The following is a 21,618-nucleotide window of genomic DNA, read 5'->3' as shown; positions in this document are numbered from 1 at the left end:
ATTCAGAGGTTATAAAAAAAAAAATATGCTGACTTTTGAAGCTTATCGTTTTTTTCACATAACAGGATTATCTCTTGTTTTTTTGTTCTCCAAATTTATATCATTCTTTATAGCGGCTTCTTAGCTGTTAGGATATAAAGTTAAGTATTTTTTTGGCCTAGAGGTGCTGCGAGAAACTGATGAGACATTAAGGGTGCCTTGAAGTAAAAAAAAAAAAAAAAAAAAAAAAAAAAAAAAAGAAGAGTTTGGGGACCACTGACTTAGTGTACGTAGCAAGTTAACCTGTAATGGGAAGGTGATGTAAAAGTGTGAGCACAGGGCAGCCACACAACCCATGAAACAGGTTACTCAGATGTCACTAAAAAGAAACAAAAAGAAAAGCACATGTGGCGCTGGGTTTTGATATTTAATTAGGGGACTGAAAATCAAACGTGGTGATTTCTACAGAGCCTCCCAGCAGCCCCCTCTCCAGTGACAAGATGGAGGGGAGACCACCGGGAGCCACGAAGACCCCCGGAGAGGTATCTTTTTTTATAATTTTTTTTTCTTTACGCGCTGTGGGGTTTTCAGCTCTGTAAACCCAGTGAACATTTTCTTTTAATTGGATACCACGGGTATAGGGAGCGCGCATACCCACGGTAATCCAAAATTGGGTGCAAAGTTTTTTACCTCGCTAAACCTCACACCCAATTGAATCACCCCCTAAGTCAGTAGTAGCCAACCCCGGTCCTCGAGAGCTACCAACAGTGCATGATTTTCAGGTCTCTTCACAGAATCACAAGTGAAATAATTAGTGCTATCTGTAAACTAAGTGCAGTGCTATGTAGCATGTTAGGGTGTGACTGAATGGTGATAACACAGAGTGAGTGCAGTGCAATCACTCAGTATGTGGCAGGTTAGTCTGTGGCTCGATAGTGATGTCACAGAATGGGCAGAGTGCAGTCACATAGCCCATGCAGCATCATATCTCCCAACTGTCCCACGGTGGTGGGGCGAGCACACACAGCTTCTCCGCAGATCAGCAGGAGAACAGGGGGGAGCCTGTGGGAAGCCCAGCATCTTGGAGACTGCAGGGAACGCCCCCACCAGTGACGTGAACGGGGTTGTTGCGTGGCTCCACCCCCCGTAATGATGCTAAATTGGGGGGGGGGGGGCGGCACAGGGCTCATTCATGGCCTGTTACGACCTTGTACTAAGCAATTATCGGTGAATCGGCCAGATAAGCGCATAGTATATGGCCGCGTCCAATCAGCGATGATCGGACTGCCGGGCATGTTAAAATTTCCAACATACCCGACTGATCAGATCATTGTTCAGCTGCATCTTGCAGTGTATGCACTGCTGCAGCTGGCCGGCCGGCCGGCCGCCAAACATTTCCTCTGTTCTGTCATAAGGGAGGAACGGGGCAAGTGTTTCCTTGCCAGGGGAGGAAAGCAGATATCGTGCGATATACACTGTGAAATCTCTCACAGCCAATTGCTGCAATATCTTCTAGGTTTCAGGCTGTCAGTGGATCTGTCAGTCTCACAGACATTTTATCTGCCAGTGTATGCCCAGCATTAGTCTGATTACCAGTGATCTCACACAGTGTGTAGCAGGTTAGTATGTGACTGGTCAGTGATGTCAGGGTGAGTAAGGTGCTGTCCCATAGACTATGTAGCAGGTTAGTATGTGACTGGTCAGTGATGTCAGGGTGAGTAAGGTGCTGTCCCATAGACTATGTATCAGGTTAGTATGTGACTGGTCAGTGATGTCAGGGTGAGTAAGGTGCTGTCCCATAGACTATGTAGCAGGTTAGGGTGTGATTTCACAGTGATTTAGGGCCTCATTCAGAGAAGGACACTAATGCAATTTTCACGCAGATCCAGCGATTGTAGGACATGAATCACACTGCGATCACGCAGGCCACGGAGACCCATCGCAGATTGAGTGACAGGAAGTGAACATTTGGGGGGTGTGGACAGGAGGGGTTCGTTGGCAAAACATAGGTGTGCCTGGCCGTTTGAACGCCATTACATGGGCGTACATAAATTAGCCACTGCTATTGCATATGCAGCTCTGCGTGTCAGGAGAGCACCCAAGGCTGCAGCAGATCAGACTTGAAGCAAGGGTAAGATAGCCGTCGATGTGCTTCGATGTTACTGATATTTACGCAGGTAGGCATCGGCGCAACGCAGGTAACAAGGCTGCAGTGGTCGCCTTTATGCTCCGGTGATCTTTACTAACATTAGCATAATTTCACAGATGCTACAACTGGACTCCCTGTGTAGTCACAGCAAGAACACTTCTAGTGCTAATGCTGGCCTTCTGATTCTCGCATACATCTCAATGCTTACCGTACTTGTTCCCATGTCAGTTTACATCTTTCCTCTTTGAAACACTGTCCTTTATCTTAGCTCTCTTGCCTAGCCTCACATCCTCTATCTGCTTACAATCTGCGTTATTTTTCAAATTCTGCACACATTCGATCCCCACTTATAATCCTCCCAAAAACAAATTTGGTAATCTGCATACATATTTACCATCACTGTTCTTTCACTTGCATTTCCACAAATCTCTTGCACTCATATTTCATTTACATTTCCAAATTTCATTCCTCTAGATTACTTATAAACACCATGACAAGGTTTTCATCAACTCCCTACTTCACTCAATCTCCACCTAATCCTCAGTTCTGCCCCCCGCTTCCACCTTTTTCCTTTTCCTCTCATCTCTTCCACCTCCTCCTGCCTCCTCTGTCTGCCTACTCTTCCCTCCTCTCCCATTACTCCACTTTCTTCCTGTTCTACCCCCCCCCTCTGTCCTACTACCCCACCACCAAACCCCTCCTCCTACACTCCTCTCCCTGTCACTTCACCCCACTGCCATCCACATCTCCCTCCCTCCCCACCTCCTACAGGTTCCCTTTCTAGCTCAGGTGCCCGCACCATCACTAAACTCTATTCATATTGGTCCCCCAAATTAATTTTACCTCCACGTTACAGCAACCCAGATCATCTTATTCACATCTCCCCCTCAAATGCTATCTCTCTATCCTGTGCCCTCTGGAATGCCAGGTCAGTCTGTAACAAACTGGTCCCCACCCATGACCTATTCATCTCCTAGCCATTACTGAAACCTGGATCTCACCCTCTGACACCATTTCTCCTGCTGCTATATCCTCTGGGGGCCTTACCTTCTCCCACACCCCCCGGCCTGGGGGTCGCCATGGTGGTGGTGTTGGGGTCCTTCTATCCACCAGTTATTCCTACCAGCTAATACCCTCTGAACCATCCCTTACATTCCCCACATTTGAGGTCCATGCTATACGCCTCTTCCAACCAGTAAACCTCAGAGTAGCTGTCATTTACCGTCCCCCTGGCTTTCCCTCCAAATTCCTTGACAACTTCGCTTCCTGGCACCCTCACTTTCTCTCCTCAGATCTTCCCTCCATTATCCTAGGTGAATTTAATATTCCTATTGACATTCCCACAGAATCCTCTGCAGCTAAACTCCTTACCCTCACCTCTTCATTTGGTCTCGTCCAATGGACCTCATAATCCTCATATGTCAGTGGGCACTCACTTGACCTGGTCTTTACTCACCATTGTTATATTTCTGATTACTCCAATTCCCCCTCTCTGACCATCACCTTCTCTCTTTTAACCTATCCCTCTCTCCTTCCCCTCCTAAGGCTACCATCACTAAGCGTAACATTGAGGCTATTGACACTGTTGCTTTTTCCTCCCTGCTGGACTCTCTTCTCTCCCCTATCCTTTCTCTCTCCTGTCTTGAACAAGCCACTTCCCTGTACAATTCCTCCCTTATTTCTGCTCTTGACTATGTTGCTCCGGCAATAACTACTCACCCTCGCAGATCCACACCACAACCTTGGCATTCCAAATGCACCAGATACCTGCAAAAAAGTGTTCAAGAATTGCCGAGCGTCAGTGGAGAAAAATCACGCTCTAAGGCTGACTTCTTCCATTTCAAATTTACTCTCTCATCCTACAGTGCTGCCCTGTCTCTCTCCAAACAAACATATTTCAAGAACCTCATCTCGTCCCAGTCCTCAAACCCACGGCGTCTCTTTGCCACTTTCAACCCCCTCCTCTGCCCTTCCCCTCCTCACTCTCTGCCCTTGACTTTGCCACCTACTTTACATTTAAAATTGACTCCATACATGAGGACATCATATCCAATCAGACCCTCAGCACTCCTCCCCCTCCTTTCCCTGACCACCCCTCCCCTTCTGTCTCACCAACTCTGACATCCTTCTCCCCTGTTTCTGGAGAGGAAGTCATTGCCCTTATCCAGTCCTCCCCTCCTTCCACCTCCCCTCTTGAGCCTATCCCTTCCAGTCTCCTCTCCTACCTGTCTCCTTCTGCCTGATCCCATCTTGCTCACCTCCTTAATCTCTCACATTCATCTGGCACTGTCCCATCTGCATTCCAACATGCCCTTGCCTCCCCCATTCTCAAAAAACCTACCCTTGATCCTAACATACTTTACAACTATCAACCCATCTCTCTTCTCCCTTTTGCTTTCCAACTCCTTGAGAGTATTGTTTACAACTGCCTTACCACCTTTCTTCCCACTCCCTCCTTCACTCATTTCAATCTGGCTTCCATTCTCTCCACTCCACTGAAACTGCCCTCACGAAAGTCAGCAACGACCTCCTTGCTGCCAAATCCAAGGGCCACTACTCTCTGCTCATTCTCCTTGATCTCTCTGCTACATTTGACACTGTAGACCACCCTCTCCTCCTGCAAATCCTTTACTCACTCAGTTTACGTGGCACTGCCCTCTCCTGGCTTTCCTCCTACCCGCTCATCGGTCCTTCTCTGTGTCCTCTCATTGACTCCTCTTCCCCCCCACTTCTACTAACAGTAGGAGTTCCCCAAGGTTCTGTTCTTGGACCTCTCTTTTTCTCCCTATATACATCCTCTTTAGGTGAACTAAAACTCCTTTGACCTCCAACATCTCTAAGCTGATGATACTCAAATTTACCTTTCCACCCGAGCTCTTCCCCTCGCTCCTTACTCGTATCTCCAACTGTCTCTTCATGAATGTCCCAGGGCTTTCTTAAACTTTACATGTCTAAGACTGAGCTGATCATCTTACCACCCTCTTCCACTACATCACTTCCCACAATTTCATTATCTATTGATGGCACAACTATCTCCTCTAGCCCCAAAGTGCGCTGTCTTGGAGTTATCCTAGACTCCTCGCTCTCCTTTAAACCATACATTCAGCACCTCTCGCAGTCCTGCCGTTTCCACCTAAAAAATATCTCCAGAATTAGACCCTTCCTCACCCAGGATTCCACTAAAACCCTAATCCACTCATTGGTCATTTCCAGGTTGGACTACTGTAACCTTCTCCTAGCTGGCCTCCCAGTCTCTCACCTCTCTCCATTACAATCGGTTCTCAATGCTGCTGCTCGACTCATCTTTCTCTCTAGACGTTCTACATCTGCTTCCCCTTTCCTTAAAGCCCTACACTGGCTCCCCTTCCCCTTCAGATGCCAATTCAAGGTTCTTACACTCGCCTACAAAGCCCTCACCAAATCCTCTCCCGCATACATTTCTGACCTTCTCTCCCTTCACACTGCCACCCATCCACTTTGCTCAACTAATGCATGCCTCCTCTCTTGCCAATTGATTACTTCCTCCCACTCCCGCATCCAAGATTTTGCCCATGCCGCTCCCTACCTTTGGAATCCTCTCCCTATCAGACTCTCCACCTCTCTACAAATCTTCAAACGGGCTCTCAAGACCCACTACTTCATCAAGGCCTTCCAGCTCTCATCCTAACCCACCTCATGTTCTTTCATCCCTATCTTCCCCTTCTGTGTCACGCCTGTCTGTCTGCCCCGCCCCTTTATAATGCAAGCTCTCACGAGCAGGGACCTCTTCCCTTATGTGCTTCTCTTTACATTTTCTTCTACTCCTTACTCCCCATAAGGGCACTAACACATGACTGCCAACTCCTGGCTGCTTATTGTGAGCGCTTTAATCGCTATTGCAGCAATGTATATAAATCGTGTCCTTGTTCTGCACTGTAATGTACTGTAAGTTACTTGTTTCTTGTTCACTTATTAGTTCTATGCACTATGTAAGGCACTGCGGAACACTTGTGGCGCCATATAAAGGATAATAATAATAATAATAATATGTGAAGTCCAAAGTAAATATTGCTGTCCACATTACCCCAGTTACACAAAGACACATATAGAAAACAAAAAAACTATAAAATTCAGGTGTGCACCCAAATCTCCAATTGGTTTCTCTACATTTTAACTTCCATAGCCAACATTAATTACCCTGGTACCACTTGGCAGAGTTTATTAAATGCATGTACTGTACTTATTCAGATATCCTGTAAATGTGTTTAGAGATTGGTTCACATTATGCACACTACACACGAGAATGAAGCCTATCAGTGCAGAGAGCCAGAACGAGGCATGAGGCACTCAGTCAGCATGACAGGATCTCAAGCTGAAGTACATATTTTACCAAACTTTAAATAAAACAAAAAATAAATAAAATAAAATGAATCCCTACTTCTGAAAAGGTTTCCAATAACGTTTGCAAATACTTTAGTATGTGGTCATTCCCTTACAACGGTGTTTACATTGATGTATTTAAATTTAGACTATTGTGTTCTCTTACCAGCTGTCTACTGAATGTATGTTTATGTTAAGGTAATCTGGTCTTGGAATGACAAGTCTGCGATGAACGACCTCTCACTTCAGTCCAATTGGCTTTATCTCAAGGACTATCTTCCTCCGCTTGCTTTTTTAAGACATTAAAAACAATCAGACTTTACTGTTTACTTCCCCTTGTCCTAATTCATCACTTGCAGACAAGATAAAACTCCCTAACACACCAAGCAGATAGTGTTCATTCCCGCCAGTGGGATAGGGCTCTCATTTCATCACGCAAAGTGTCATCTCCATCCTGGCCTCATATTTCACTGGGGAACTTCCCACAAGTTACTATTTTGGAAACAAAGCCTTTCGGCACGTCAATATTCGGAATTCCTGCAATACAGATCCCCGAACATTAAATCGTTATATTAAGACAATTTTTTAAATACCCTGTATTTTAAACTTATTATTAATGTAAACCTTTTTCTTGGTTGAAAAACCTCTTAATAATTTGCTTTTATTTTTGTGAAGTAGTCATATTGACGACAGTCACCGGCAGAATACTGTAATGTCACTTAAAGCTCTTTAACCGTGTTAGCAGTATTATTTTGAACATGATTATGATGCTTTAGTATCATGTTTACAGTTATACTGCCGACACTGTTAAAATGATTTAAAGTAACATGACAACTGTGCCGTCATGCCGTCCACATGCTTCCGTTTTAATATTCTGTGTCGTCTAAAAAGGTACGTGTATCTCCTTTTTGTTCCCTAGGATAATAATCTCTGTATTGTATTTGCTTCCATTTAGTTATTGTATATAAATGGGACACAGCCTTGGATCATGGTGGGGATAAGGGTCAGAGACACTAAAAATAATCTACAAGGAAAAAAAACAATTTATATCCGGGACTGTCTATATGACAGGGCTACTGCTCCTTTAAATGAATAGCCTTTTAGGTTATACAGCTGATAAACAGGAGACATTCAGTTTTAACCACCAGCCAAGCATAATCCAAATGGCAAGATTATAAAACCTGTATCTGCTATATATTGCTGTGCTTGTTATTTGAGTCTAGGTATAAAGTAAAAAGTATTAAAGCTTTATAAAAGTTACAAATTGTGATTTAGTAGACGCTTTTTGACCCATACAATATTATAGGTGTCGGGAGATTTTTCCCATCCCATTTATCTTCTGAAATTCACAGTTTGGGATTAAATAAGGAGATATTAATGTATTTCTTGAAAGTTACAAGCAAAGCAAAAAAAGAGACAGCAAAAAAACAAACAAAAAAAACCCCATTAAATATAGAACCGCGTTATAAAAGTATATGCAAAGAGACGGATGTAGCGTCCAAAAGATATTGTGGCACCTTAATGATTAAAAATGGGTGCAGGATAAAAGCTGAAAGAACCACCACCCAGGCTAATGCAGTTTAGTAAAGGATGTGCGTGTATGATAAAATCGATCATACCTTTTATCTGCGAATCCCTAGAAGTTTCCGATTGACAATTTAAATTTAAAAAAAATTCAGTTTTAAATATTTTTCATCTTGGTAACTGTTCTGAGAGCGTAACACAGCAAATGACTGGAAATCTAGTCTAGATGAATGATGAGTTCTTTCCGTGTATTGTAGCTGTCAGGTTACTCTACACAGCAACATATGTTGCCCTAAGACACTAGGCCAGATAACACATTATGCAACCAAATCCCTAGCCTACGGCCCAGGCCACCTAAAGCCGGCTACACAGTGATGTGTAGCCGGCCGATCCGTCGGGCGACAGGACCCTGCATCAGCAAGTGCACACACTTGTACGATGCAGGAGGAAAAGCACGATTTAGGATGCCATGCTGCATTGGGCATCATACGCAATATCTTCTGATTGACCTCGCAGCACGGCCAACCAGATGATATTGCATGCGACCGCGCAATGATATGCCCGATTTATCATTACAATTTGCCCGGAAACGACAAATCGGGCTGATATTGTATAAGTATGTACCCAACTTAACAGTTGACCCGCATTACCTAAACCCATATAACCAATATAGCAAGGCTAAGAAAAGGCTGCAGAGGCCTAGTATTATTAGAGCACACTTGACTTAAACTGAATTGACACCAACGTTACCCAGCTTCCAATGTACCGTGTCCCAGATCAGTCATCTGCTCCTCCCCCCTCTGTGGGGGCTGGTATTTGGGGGCTGTATTACTATTAGGTAGAATTTTTATAGGTGGTGTATAAAGGACATGAAGAAACTGGGGGAAAAGCCATGGGAAAGGTATTTTGGCATGGACAGATTGGGGTGTAAAGGGCGGCACAAACCAGTATCTTGGCTGAGGCCCCATGGGGTCTGGCTCTGCTTAAATAGAGCAACATAATTTCTGTACAGATAAAAATATCTAAAAAAAAAAAAAACAACAACAAAAAACAACATAATCAGATCACCACATCCAAGTACAAGAAACAAATAAATATGCCTGGAAGATATATTTGATTTACATATGAAGTTAGTTTCCACATAATGGTTACAAAAAAAAAAAAATAAGACCTAAATCATTATAATAAAAAAAAATAAAAATAAAAAAAAGTGATCGTGGGTAAAAAAAGTCATCAAAAGTGTCAGAATAGTATAGAAGAAAAACACACGTACTAGCAAATGTATAAAATATCCATGTAAGTGTCATCACATATAAAATCCTATTCATGAACGATTCTGATGAATAAAATACATTTGTGTTTGCCTTACTGGGGGAAGTGACTACTATGACCAGAGAACAGTAATACATTCACATGCTTGGGTAATTAAAAATACACCACTTCATAAACATAATTTATGCCTAATAGAATCTTTAAGATAGGTGCTACAAATTACAGGGATAACTGCTGATACATGAAATAGGAGGACTTCAGCCTGAAAATGCCTGCTGAAACATCAGAAACCTACTGTCACTACAGTGTGACAGATACAGTAGAATGTCAATAACTGACACTTTTTGGCAACATCGAACAATGGAGAAAATTAGGTTGTTTTGCAGAGGCTCATATATTTAAAATATATCTATCAAATTGCATGAAGAGTGTGATTTTGAGATTTTGACAGGCGATTTCTGGCGACAGGCGATTTCTGGCGACAGGCGATTTCTGAAGTCCTATTTCAAGCATCATGAGTTATTTCACCAAGATGTAGTATTCAGCAAAATTATTTTCATTTACTATGCTTCTGTGAGGTTATCCTTTAAAGATTGTTTTAAAGATACTTTCCATTTAATGTACCTTTGAGATAAAAGCATGTTAATTCCAACTCATTCTCCTTAAGCTGCGGCAAATTAAATGTACTTGTGATATGTAATTAAATATTGTGACTTGTTACTAAGAAGATGGTTTTGTTAGATTGACGCTTACAGTATCTGAGATAAGCAGAACAAACAGAGAGGACAGAATGGAGACAGTTTATTACATTTTGAGAGAAGTGATACAAAATGTCTACAATCACAGTATCTACAAAAGCAAGAGAAAATGAACACAGGCTACAGATCACACAGTATTGCAGTTACATGCATTATACAAGATCATTTCAAGTTTCTAAGTGCAAATGCATTGGTTGGCCTTAAAGGAATTCTACAATTTGGGTTTGCCCATAGATCCCTGACAGTACAACTTTGTATACCCAATAACTGTTGTCTGCTTGCAGAAATAGCAGAGATTTTGTGAGAAAGCAACCGATCAATGCACTGCAAAAGAAGGACATCACTGAGGCACTCTGTGCCTCATACCTCCTCATGCCTACAAGATGCCACTGATCCAGCGGCTACCTCCAATGGATGTATGCGACGTGACAGGTACTTTTTAAACATATATTCAATTTGATCTGCATAATGTGAACATTGTCAAAGTTTAAATGGCATAAATAGGTGATGTAAACATTTTCTGGTGACTTAGCTTTTTAATTTACTCTGACTGTGGGATCCAACCCCTTCCTAATCATATACCATTGAGATTCACTGGCTGGGTCTCACATTGTCCCTCTGATATGTGGCATCACTTAATTTTGCACAAAAAAACATTTTTTTTTTACTAAAATGTGCATACAATCAAATTAAATCCATTAAAATATTTTTTTTTTTCTTGATTAAAGAAAAACTCTAAATCATTAGCTGCCCACTGGCCCCAAACAGTGCAATGACAAGTGGTTACATTCCGGGATCGATAAATGTAGAATGCCTTTAAGGAGTGTTAGGAATGTATAATGTGTTATAATATCATCAGGAAATCACAGCAGAAAATACATATTGGAACACACAGAACATGCTTGGAGAAAAAAAAAAAGGCACACTTTTTATAGAGAGATTTGATTTAGAAATCAAAGCGTAGAGGATTGATAAAAACTATACAGGTTATTTATACAGAGTCTGGACTTTAGGAACGCATGCAGAGCATTTGATGCGGGTACGGAGTATTTAGAGAAAACCATGAAGCACAAGGTAATGTTCTATATTACAACAATTTTTTTTTTCTTTTTTAATTTAAATGAGAAAATCTGTTAGTGATATGTACTAAACAGAATAAAAAAAAATATATATATACACAACTATCACACATTTTTTTTTTTTTTTTTACATAGAATATGGTAATAAAAACAATCTGAAAATTCATATATCACACCTTCAATGATCTTGGCATATTAATCCCTACACTGGCATATACAGATTACTTCCACAATTTATGTGCATGCAGAGGACTAATTTGAACACAGGCCTCCTAATATGACCTCTACCGCTTGGGACAAAACTTTGTGCGAATAGTTTTCCTTCCTCCCGCTGATTTTCCTCATTTGGCAATGGTTGAAGTAATGCATACTACTGGTGTTTATAAAACATTACGTCCACATTGATTTTCAAATTTAAATAATTAACTTGAAGAATGGGAGCTGAACATTATGCCCTGGGTGATACGGGTCACAAAGATGATAACAAATGTACTATGGACAAAAAGTTAGAGAACAACTTCATGGGGACATGAGTCACCCATACACATCAACATTCAAGTCATAGAGACTCCAAAATGTCAAATGTACATTTCACGGTACTAAAGTGTACAATTATCAGGACATTGATGCATTTGATAAGCTTGATTTTCAAGCTGTAGAAAAGGCTAATTACAATTATACCAGGGAAGCATTCAATAATAATGTTACCATCTGTTTTATGCTTCCCTGTATGGAATTGGGAATATGAACATAAGTCACAACATTTACGAGACGAGTCGATCCACTGATCCTGTGGGCAGTTATGGCACTTGGATTATACACAATCCCTGTTGCCCTTTTGTACATTGGAATAGTGTTGTAAACAGAGATGTAGGTTATAGATTTAGTTTATAAAAAAAAAGGAGGGAAAAAAAAAACCTTAAAAAATGTGCAATATTGCATTATTTAAAAAGTGCAAGACTTGGAAAAAAAACTAAGAAAAAAAAAACTATATATACACACACACACAACATAGAAGTGTATAGTTTAAAAAAAAACAAAAAACACAACAACCAAAATTAAAAAACAAAACAAAAAAAACAAACTAAAATCTAGAAATACCTGATCTCTGATATCCAGAGTTATCTTGAGCGGCAGAGCAAGGAGGTGGGGGTGAAAAGTTGGCTTCGGAGAGCTTACTCACATCATAAGGTGGTGTGGGGGGCTGTGGAAGTAAAGTGCTATTGGGGCTGCTAATGTCTCCTTCAGCCACTAGGGTTAGATCTGCGACATTGTCATCTTCTACAGTCTGGATATTCCCAGTGGACAAGTCTCTGGAAAGTCTCTCTCGGAGGGGGACATTTTTGTCCTGAACGTGTGGAATTGGAGACAAGGGAGGGTTAAATGGAACATATGGTTTCCGTCCAGCTTGTGGCACATTGTCTAATTTGTCCCTCTTTTCCAGTCCGCTGTGCTTACTGGACTTGTCTGCCCCATTGTGCGGGAAGTCTTGCTTAATACCCAACAATACCCGGGAAGACCCTTTATCAAGACTATTGCTCTTTTCAGTCCTCTTCTTGCCGGCGTTTGCGGCCGTTGAGGTGGAGGAGGAGACGTCCAGCGGAGATAGACGGAGAAATTCAGGGAGCACCAAGTCCTCTTTCCGTAGAAGACCGCGTTGATCTTCTGCCCGGTTACTCTGAGCTTTTGAAATCAGTTCAAAAAAGGCTGCAAAAAAAAAAAAGTAACCTTTGACAAATCTATGATGAAGACCTGACGAGATAATGACAGAAAAGATCGCCAATAGAGGAAGTCAGAGATTTCAGATATTTATTTTATGCTAGTAAAGTGACCGGAGTGTGTAAAACACAATAAACAAAGGTAGGACTGTAAGTCAGAACCATTAATAGCCCTTTTTGACATAATCCTTGATTACGTGCACCCAAAATATTAGGAGAGATGAAATAATCTGTCATTTATTCCAGCTTTGCAAGAGATTTCGGCTCGTTATTTAAATGAAAGCTCTCCTATTTTAAGCCACTTTTCTCGAACAACATACTGTAAATAAAGTAACTTCATGCATTTACCTTCTGCTTCGTCCAAATTAATCTTATGCTGATTTCTTCTGCCCATCCTCAAAACAGCGTCATCTTTCCTCGGCGCTCGTAAATCTTTTGTTCCTTTCCCGTATTCTCCCTTCAGTCTGATGGAGGAGGATTTTACCAGAGGCCGATCTTCTATCTAAAATAAGGTCCTAAGATTAAGTACCTGGTCTCTTCTAGTAAATCATACAGTGAGGCCTAATCTAAATGGGGCATTTTTAGACACTGCGCTATGCTAAGATACTTGCGCAATTAGTCGCCGCAGATTAATCTTCATTACACAGATCAGAGTAGCATTTTTTTCTCTAAATAGTCTAAAAAAAAAATAAGTGACATGACTACATGCTCACTGCCGTTATAATAAGAGTTATGGTATAACATACCTTTGTTAAATCTTTTTCTTCGAGATCCTTAGGGTCCACAGGAATTACCTTGGGGTATATGGTTGGAGTGATCCAGGCACCAAACAGTTAAAAGGTTTAGCTCCCAGAATGCACTGGGTCCTCCGCCATACAAACCCCGCCCCTGGCTACAAGCACTAGTTTGTTACCAAGCCCAAAGCAGGAAAAGGATAGAGGAGTAGAGGAGAAGGAAGGAAAATCGTACACCAGAAAAAAAACAAAAAGGGAATCCTTGAGATACAAAAAAAAAAAGATTAGCCAATAACACCAGGTGCGTTAGGGTGGGTGTTATGGACCTCGAAGAAAAAAAAAAAAAAAGAGTTAACAGAGGTATGTTCTACCATAACTCTTATTTTCTTCTTCGGGTTCCATAGGGTCCACAGGAATTACCTTAGGGATGTCCCAAACAGTTCCCTTAAGGGTGGGGATACTCCTGTTTAGCAGAAAGGAGAATCCGCGCCCAAAGAGGCAAAACTAGCAAAGGCGTAAAATTTGAGAAAAGTGTGGACAGAAGACCACGTGGCTGCCTTACACAATTGTTCAGCAGAGGCACCACGACAAAACGCCCACGATGGTCCCACAGATAGAGTAGAATGTGCTGTCACTGTGTTTGGAACAGAGAGATCAGCTTGTGTGTAAGCCTGAGAGACTCTGGCTAGATGGCTTCGTATGACGATTTGTTTGTTAGCTGGCCAGCCTCGCTTATGACAGCCATACAACACAAAAAGAGAATCCGATTTCCTAAAGGAGTTGGCCTGATCCACGTAGATATGTAGGGCACACACCACCTACAGAGAGGTCTGAAGACTGGAAGGCTTGAACCACTATTTCTTCATTTACATGAAAACGAGATAGTACCTTAGGAAGGTAACCCGTCCTGGTACGAAGAACAGCTCTATCCTGATGAAAAATCAAAAAATAGAGAGCGACAAGAAAGCACTGGGAAATCAGAGACCCTGCAGGCACAGGAGATAGCAAGAAGAAAAACGATCTTCGCTGTCAACCACTTGAGGTCTACCAATTTCAGGGGTTCAAATGGGGGAGAGCCTGTAGAGCCCTGATAACCTAAGACAAATTCCATGGAGCTACAGGAGGGACAAAGGGAGGCTGAACCCTCAGAACACCCTAAAAAAATGTCCTAACATCAGGCAGCGAGGCGATCCTTTGCTAAAACCAAACAGAGTGCAGATGCTTGAACTCTCTGGGTGGCCAGACGGAGGCCTTGGTCTAACAGCCTGGAGAAAAGTAAGCACTCGCGAGACCCTAAAAACTTCAGGATCACATTTTCTATGTCTACACCATTGAAAATACGAATGCCAAATTCTGCAATAGATGCGGGCAGAGGAAGGCTTCCGTGCCCTAAGCATCGTCTGAATTACAGAAGTAGTAAAACCCTTGGCTCTTAAGATGGAAGATTCAAGAACCACGCCGTCAAAGACAGACGGGGAAGGTCCGGATGCAGGCAGGGACCCTGTGTTAACAGGTCCGGCCTTAGAGGAAGAGGCCACGGAGAGACTCTGAAGGTCTATGGAGAGACTCTGAAGGTTAGTGAACCAATGGCGTCTGGGCCAAGCAGGGGCTATCAGTATTACTGTGCCCCCCTCCTGCTTGAATTTTCCAATGACCCTTGGGAGGAGGGAGATCAGAGGAAAATACGCTAGCTTGAAGTCCCACTTCACTGCTAGAGCATCCACAAAATCGGCTGAGGGATCCCTGGTTCTGGACCCGTACCGGAGGACCTTGTGGCCTGAGGCCATGAAGTCTATCTCTGGTAGTCCCCATTTGTCCACTAGAATCTGAAAGACATCCGGATGAAGAGCCCATTCCCCGGCATGTATATCCTGACTGCTTAGAAAGTCCACTTCCCAGTTGAGGACTCTTGGTCTGAATACTGCCAAGATTGCTGGAAGATGACATTCTGCCCAGACTGGAATGTTTGTCACTTCCGCCATGGCTTCCCGACTTAGAGTGCCTCCCTGATGTATAGATAGGCTACTGTGGTCGCGTTGTCGGACTATATCTGGACAGGCCTGCCCTTCAGTATATCCTGTGCCTGAACAAGTTCCCTGAATATTGCACGAAGTTCCAGGATGTTTATGGATAGCTGACCCTCCTTGGTCGTCCATCTTCCCTGAAAAGTGTGACGGCACGTCACTGAGCCCCATCCACGGAGGCTGGCATCCATAGTGAGGGGCCCCCAATCTGGAATCCAGAAGGGACGACCCCTGCTCAGACGAAACGTCTGCAGCCACCATGAGAGGGAAAGCCGAAACTCTGGAGAAAGACTGATCGTCTGTGACTTTATTAACTGGTACTCCCTGCTCCACCGGGAGAGGATCAGCTGTTGTAGTGGTCTGGAGTGGAACTGAGCATATTCTACCATGTCGTTTGTGGACACCATGGACCCCAGAACCTGCATCGCTGATTGGGCAGACGTCTGATTGCGGAGAAATCTGCGAACCCGCAATTGAAGGGCCACAATCTTGTCTTCTGGCAGAAATATCCTTTGTGCCAGAGAATCCAGGAGTGCACCTAAATGCACCATCTGCTGTACTGGAGAAAGCGACGACTTTTTCCAATTTATGATCCAGCAGTGTCTGTGTAGGAAGGCAATAGTCAGACTCAGATGATGTTGTAATACATCTGGAGACTGTGCCAATATCAGGAGGTCGTCCAAGTATGGCAGTATTCGGACTCCCTGATGCCTGAGTTAGGCAGTCATCACTACCATTATTTTGGTAAAAACCTGTGGGGCTGTTGATAAACCAAAAGGCAGCGCCTGAAATTGGAAATGTTGCTGCAGAACCACAAACCTCAAAAAACTTTTTGTGGGAAGGCGTAATTGGCACATGCAGATACGCATCCTCAATGTCCTAGGACACCATAAAATCCCCAGGTTCCATTGCCAGAACAATTGCCCAAAGAGTTTCCATACGGAACTTAGGCACCCAGATAAATCTGTTGAGACCTTTCAGGTTAAGAATAGACCGGTGGGACCCATTGGGTTTCTGGATCAAAAATAGATTGGAATAATAACCCTTTCTTTGTTGATCCAATGGAAATTAGATTATCACCCCTGAACCCAGCAGGGAACGAATGGCCTGCTGGAGGGCTAAGGCCTTGACGGACTCCGAGGGAGGAGCTGTGCAAAAAACCTTTGCGGGGGACTCTTCCAGAAAGTAAGGGCGTATCCTCAAGAGACCACTTCTTGGACCCAGGCGTCTGTTTTCTGATGCCAGGTACCCGAAAGCTGAAGAGGTCGGCCTCCTACCCTGGGATTCCCCAGGGGAGGCCCACCCTTCAACTCCCTGAGGAAGGCCAAGCGGCCGATACGCGTCGGAGCTCATTGACTACACAACCAGGATTATATACATCATCCCCACAAAGTCTCCTCGCTCCAGCGAGTCCAGCGACCGGCTCCCGGAGCGTGAACACCGAGGACCGCGCAATCTTGCGAGAGCGCGGCACCTCGGAAGGAACGCGACGGACCGGTGAGTACACCAACCCAGAGACTTAGCAGACAGAGGGACGCCTGCTAGGACCCTAAGAACAGAAGACAATCCTATCGCTCACCAGGAGGTGAGCGCTACACTGGCTAAGTTGTGCACCTGGCAGGACACGGGACGCCGCTCCACCAGACACAGCCCCCAGCAACATTCCAAACCCCCCCACGCTTCCTAATGGAACAATTCTCCAATATTCTACATCTATTTTAATCAGCACAACAGCTGACCCATTTAGACTTACACCCGATCAGGGAATCTAATAACTGTTATACTTCACTCGGTTAGGGTACTTCAGATCCAAAGATAAAATCCCGGTCAGGGTATCAATTAACTTTGGAACATTAATCCATTAACTTGTATTTAGCTGCATAGGGAGCACTGTGACTCCAAGAACCAATCCCATCAATTCTATTAATAAAATAAATTAACATTTTGTGGGGTTTATCCATTTGTATCCACAATTGCAAGCAACACACATACTGTATAACTAATTAGCGCGGATCTTCCAATCTCTTTAATAAGTCTCCAAAAAATAGAGACAGGGTACCCTATATAGATCCAGCAGCTGCTATAACGAAACCACAATCTAGAGAGCGCTTGCCCCTATAATAATTAGAGGCCTACCCATCAGGCCGAGGGTTTGTCGTCTGACGTGGAAGCCGGACGCCTGATAACACCAAGATCTGTTGGTTTGCAGTATCCTACGAGAACTGGGTTGTCTAAAGGAAGACTGAGCTTTCGCTTTTCCTTGTGGGCGAAAGGCTCGAAACGACGACTGTCTAGGTCTAGGGGTAGTCGTTGAAGGTAGACCAGCCGCTTTAGAAGATACCAGAGTATCCACAATCTTATTCATTTCTGTGCCAAACAGTATGCCTCCCGTAAACGGCAGGGATTCCAGAGCCTTCTTGGAACCTGCATCTGCTGTCCAGGCCCTTAACCATAGGGCTCTGTGAGCAACAGCTGAAGCAGCTGATGCCTTAGAAGCCAGAATACCGGCATCTAATACCGCCTCTCCCAAATAGGAGGCTGCCTCCTTGTTATAGGAGATAATCGTCAGCTGCTCCCTCGAAGCCTCTGGAAGAGTATTTTCAAGTGCCCCTGACCACTCCTCAATGGCCTTTGACACCCAAGCCGTGGCCGGGCGGGCAACAGCTACTGGCAGAGCAAAAAACGCCTTGAGACAGGTTTCAAGTCTTCTATCTGTGGGATCCTTAAGGGAGGATACAGATGGAATGGGCGATGTGGCACTCTTAACCAGATGTGCCACATGAGCATCCACAGTAGGCGGAACTTCCCATTTAGCACATTCGTCAGGTGGGAGGGGGAATAAAGCTGTAACTTTATTTATAACAAGGAATCATCTAACAGGAGAACTCCATGCTTCCCCCCCCCATAAGTTCAGAACCTTAACGGCCTTCTGGCGCTTGAGCACTGGAGCCTTCCTAGATTCTGGTTCTTCACTAACTATGTTTAAGATAGTTTTGACCGCCCTAATTAAGGAGGGAACATCCACTGCTGCCAGATGGTCCTGCTCTCCTGAGAGAGACTCCTGAGGGGAGTCCTGTACCTCTTCAAAATCATCTGAAGATGCATCAGAATCTATAGGCTGGACGGACTGCTAGGAAGAAGCAGACTGCCTTCTGGTTTTAGGTGCTACCAGCCTGCCTGCTTGCAGCATTTGCCGACACACAGCAGGGGACGGAGCCATACTCTGGCTTGAGTGGGCATAAACATCCATCCAGGACGGATGCATAGGAGGCATAAACATAGCAGGTTGTAGCTGCTGAGGGGACCCCATAGTCGGGGTCAGCTTGGGTGTTGATAAACGGTTCACAACTTGCGCCATATCCTGAGAAAAGGAAGCCCAAGGGGGTCTCAGCCCAGAAGCTGGTAGGCAAGAATGATGTTGTGGCTCCTTATAACAGCGAGCACACAATCCATCCTCTATGAAATCCTGAGGGGACAAGCCCACCTGACAGGCCATACATGAAACCAGCACAGGGGCTTTAGCCTCCTGTTTCTCCTCATCTTTAAACATAACAATACAATGTTATGCAAAATACAATGTGACAGTGTTCACCCCCAAAACAAACCACACACCTGTAGCAGAGGGTTGACAGATGAATAAATAGACGATATCCGGTAAGTGATTAATCACTCGCAATCGAACAACTGCTAAACGGCTCTTGTAATTTAGCTTTAAATTATTATGACAGACATTGTAACGGAACTCTACAGTTTCCCTAATAAGGCGCTGAACAAGTCCGTAGTTCGCCAGGTTTGCTGGAAAGACACCTTGAGCGCTGAGTTAAAGCCACAGTAAAATGTTAAAGATTTGTCTATATTGCTAATAGGCACGGTTTTTCAAATGTCTGTGGGTACGTGCTCTAAGGCTGAATAAAAATAAACAGCGACAAAGCGCACAGAGTAGTATTATAAAATAATGGATTTTCAATTTAAAACACAAATTTTCGTTTGTGTCTCTTTTAAAAGAGACACTGGGCCTGATTCAGAGCCGGTCGCTATTTGCGCTCGCTCGTCCAGAAAATAGGGGTGGCTATTCAAATGAACCGTTCGCTGTTTGCGGTCTGTTCACGCCTCTAGGTCTGAACGAGCGAACAAAACTTGCGGTCGTTTTTTTAGATTAATCGAGTACATCGAACAGGGTATGAGCTGCTCGCTATTCTTGTGGTTGGTTTTTGCTACCACAATTTTGCGAGCAGTTCTGGCTATAAAATAATCCAGTGACGTGGTCAATGACGCTGCTGTTTTAATTATGCACACCCATAAAACGCCCGTTTTGACCTTTAAGCACGCCTGCGATCGGATCTCCACTCCCCGTTTTCAAGCACCTTCCCCTGTTACCACCCACATACGCCTCATCCTGTCACTCAAATTAGCAGGCATTCGCTATTTTGCGAGCACATGAATTTTGGCCGCACTGACTGGTTCGTGCATGCGTATAACGATCCGTACGCATGCGCAGTTGGGCAAACATCGCTCGGAGCGAACGAGCTGCCACTTACGAGTGGCTCTGAATCAGGCCCACAATGTATAACACCAACTTAGCAATGAGATAGAATTACCGTGTATGCATGATTTCTGGAGTTTGTGATTGCCGGATTCAATTTGTTCACCGGGGCCTTGCCTTTGTCTGCAATCAAATAAAAGCTATAAATTATAACTCAAACAGTGGAAAAATAAAGATTAGCTCGTAAAAAGAACAATAAACTGAACATTACACAGTAGGATCCTGCTCAAGGCGGAACCTACACTATGTAAAATGTACAATGAGTCAGACCTGTGGAAATGTGGCCTTGGCACTGCCCAGTTCCTCCCAGCAAATACCAATCTCCACAATAGGAGAGAAACTCAAAGACGACCAGTTTATCTTTTTAGCATAAAATATTCCCATATTATATTAAAGGTTGACTATGTGATAATATATCAAGGATGCCTAGGGAAATATTTTATTATTTCACTGCTAACAGGGCAGGTTGTACAGGAGATCGGTATACAGTCGGGAAGCCGGCGAACATAATCCCGACAGCCGGCTTCCTGACTGCTTTATCCCGGCGAGGGTTAAATGACAGGCGTTTAAAATGTAGACGCCTGTCATTTTACAGACGCCGGGAGACCGGCGCCCAGCATCCCGATCGAAGTGATGCCAGGCGCCGCTGCGGATAGGTGGCGGGGGAGGGGGGTTAGGTATAGGCACTTAAGAGGGGGGGATTAGGGTTAGGCACTGGGGGGGGGGGAAGGTTAGGGTTAGGCACCCCTAAGGAGGTTTAAGGAGGGGGGGGGGGGGGGAGGTTTTGGTTAGTATATACTTACCTGGGGACGATCGGGATTTTCACCCGAAAATTCATACCGATTCCAGAAGATCAGTTACCTTTTCCCAAGCAATTAAATGTACTAACCTTTACTTCTAGAGTTCTCTTTCTCCTCCAGTACAACTCTCTGTCCATCCAAGGTGGAGATGGGGACCCCCAAATCCAGATGCTCCTGCTCCCCACTCTGTAGTGACGGCACAATATAAAGTTACTTTTTTTTTTTTTTCCTTCCTTTCTTTCGTAAAGTCAATTTCAATAGGAAAAAAAAAACAAAACCAGGATTTGCCTAATGGATAATCTGGCTCCGGCCGGCTCCATTTATAACAGGCGTTGAAGCTGTCAATGCCCCTCTCAGATGAACTGGCCATCCCCATGTGTATCAGGCTGGCATAAGCTGCAAGCAGGAGACCGGCAGTACTGGGCTTCTGAAGGCTTGTGCCCCTTTCATCCCACCTTCAGCAGCGCCAACCGATATAAAATATTCATTCTTTTGGCAGTTACTGTTAAGCATTGAAAAGGAAGGAGAGGCAATGGAACAGCGAAGCCAAGAATATGCCACTCAGATTATCAATTAGGGGCAGAGTCATCCAAGTGTGACTTCCACATTTTAACTACAGAAGGCAGATTCTGCATGCAGCCTATGAAGGTGCAAGCAGAATCTGTTTAACGCAATAGCC

The 21,618-nt window shown here is 43.9% G+C and overlaps 1 protein-coding gene across 2 annotated transcripts in view; it reads right to left on the bottom strand.

The window, feature by feature from the left end:
• RGS12 (regulator of G protein signaling 12) overlaps window positions 1–21,618 on the bottom strand; it is a 218,373-nt gene that overhangs the window by 22,683 nt on the left and 174,072 nt on the right. For both annotated transcript variants that reach the window (XM_088462245.1, XM_088462244.1), the window contains exons 14-17: window positions 21,029–21,125; window positions 20,195–20,262; window positions 13,187–13,340; window positions 12,222–12,827 (exon numbers count right to left, since the gene is read on the bottom strand). In XM_088462245.1, the coding sequence (XP_088318371.1) occupies window positions 12,222–12,827; window positions 13,187–13,340; window positions 20,195–20,262; window positions 21,029–21,125 (925 nt within the window). The remainder of the gene's footprint in view (window positions 1–12,221; window positions 12,828–13,186; window positions 13,341–20,194; window positions 20,263–21,028; window positions 21,126–21,618) is intronic.

Source organism: Taudactylus pleione, unplaced genomic scaffold (assembly GCF_031769625.1).
Source record: "Taudactylus pleione unplaced genomic scaffold, aTauple2 ptg001166l, whole genome shotgun sequence".
Lineage (NCBI taxonomy): Eukaryota > Metazoa > Chordata > Amphibia > Anura > Myobatrachidae > Taudactylus > Taudactylus pleione.
The sequence above is the reverse complement of the archived record's forward strand: the minus strand, read 5'-3'. Positions and strand labels throughout refer to the sequence as shown.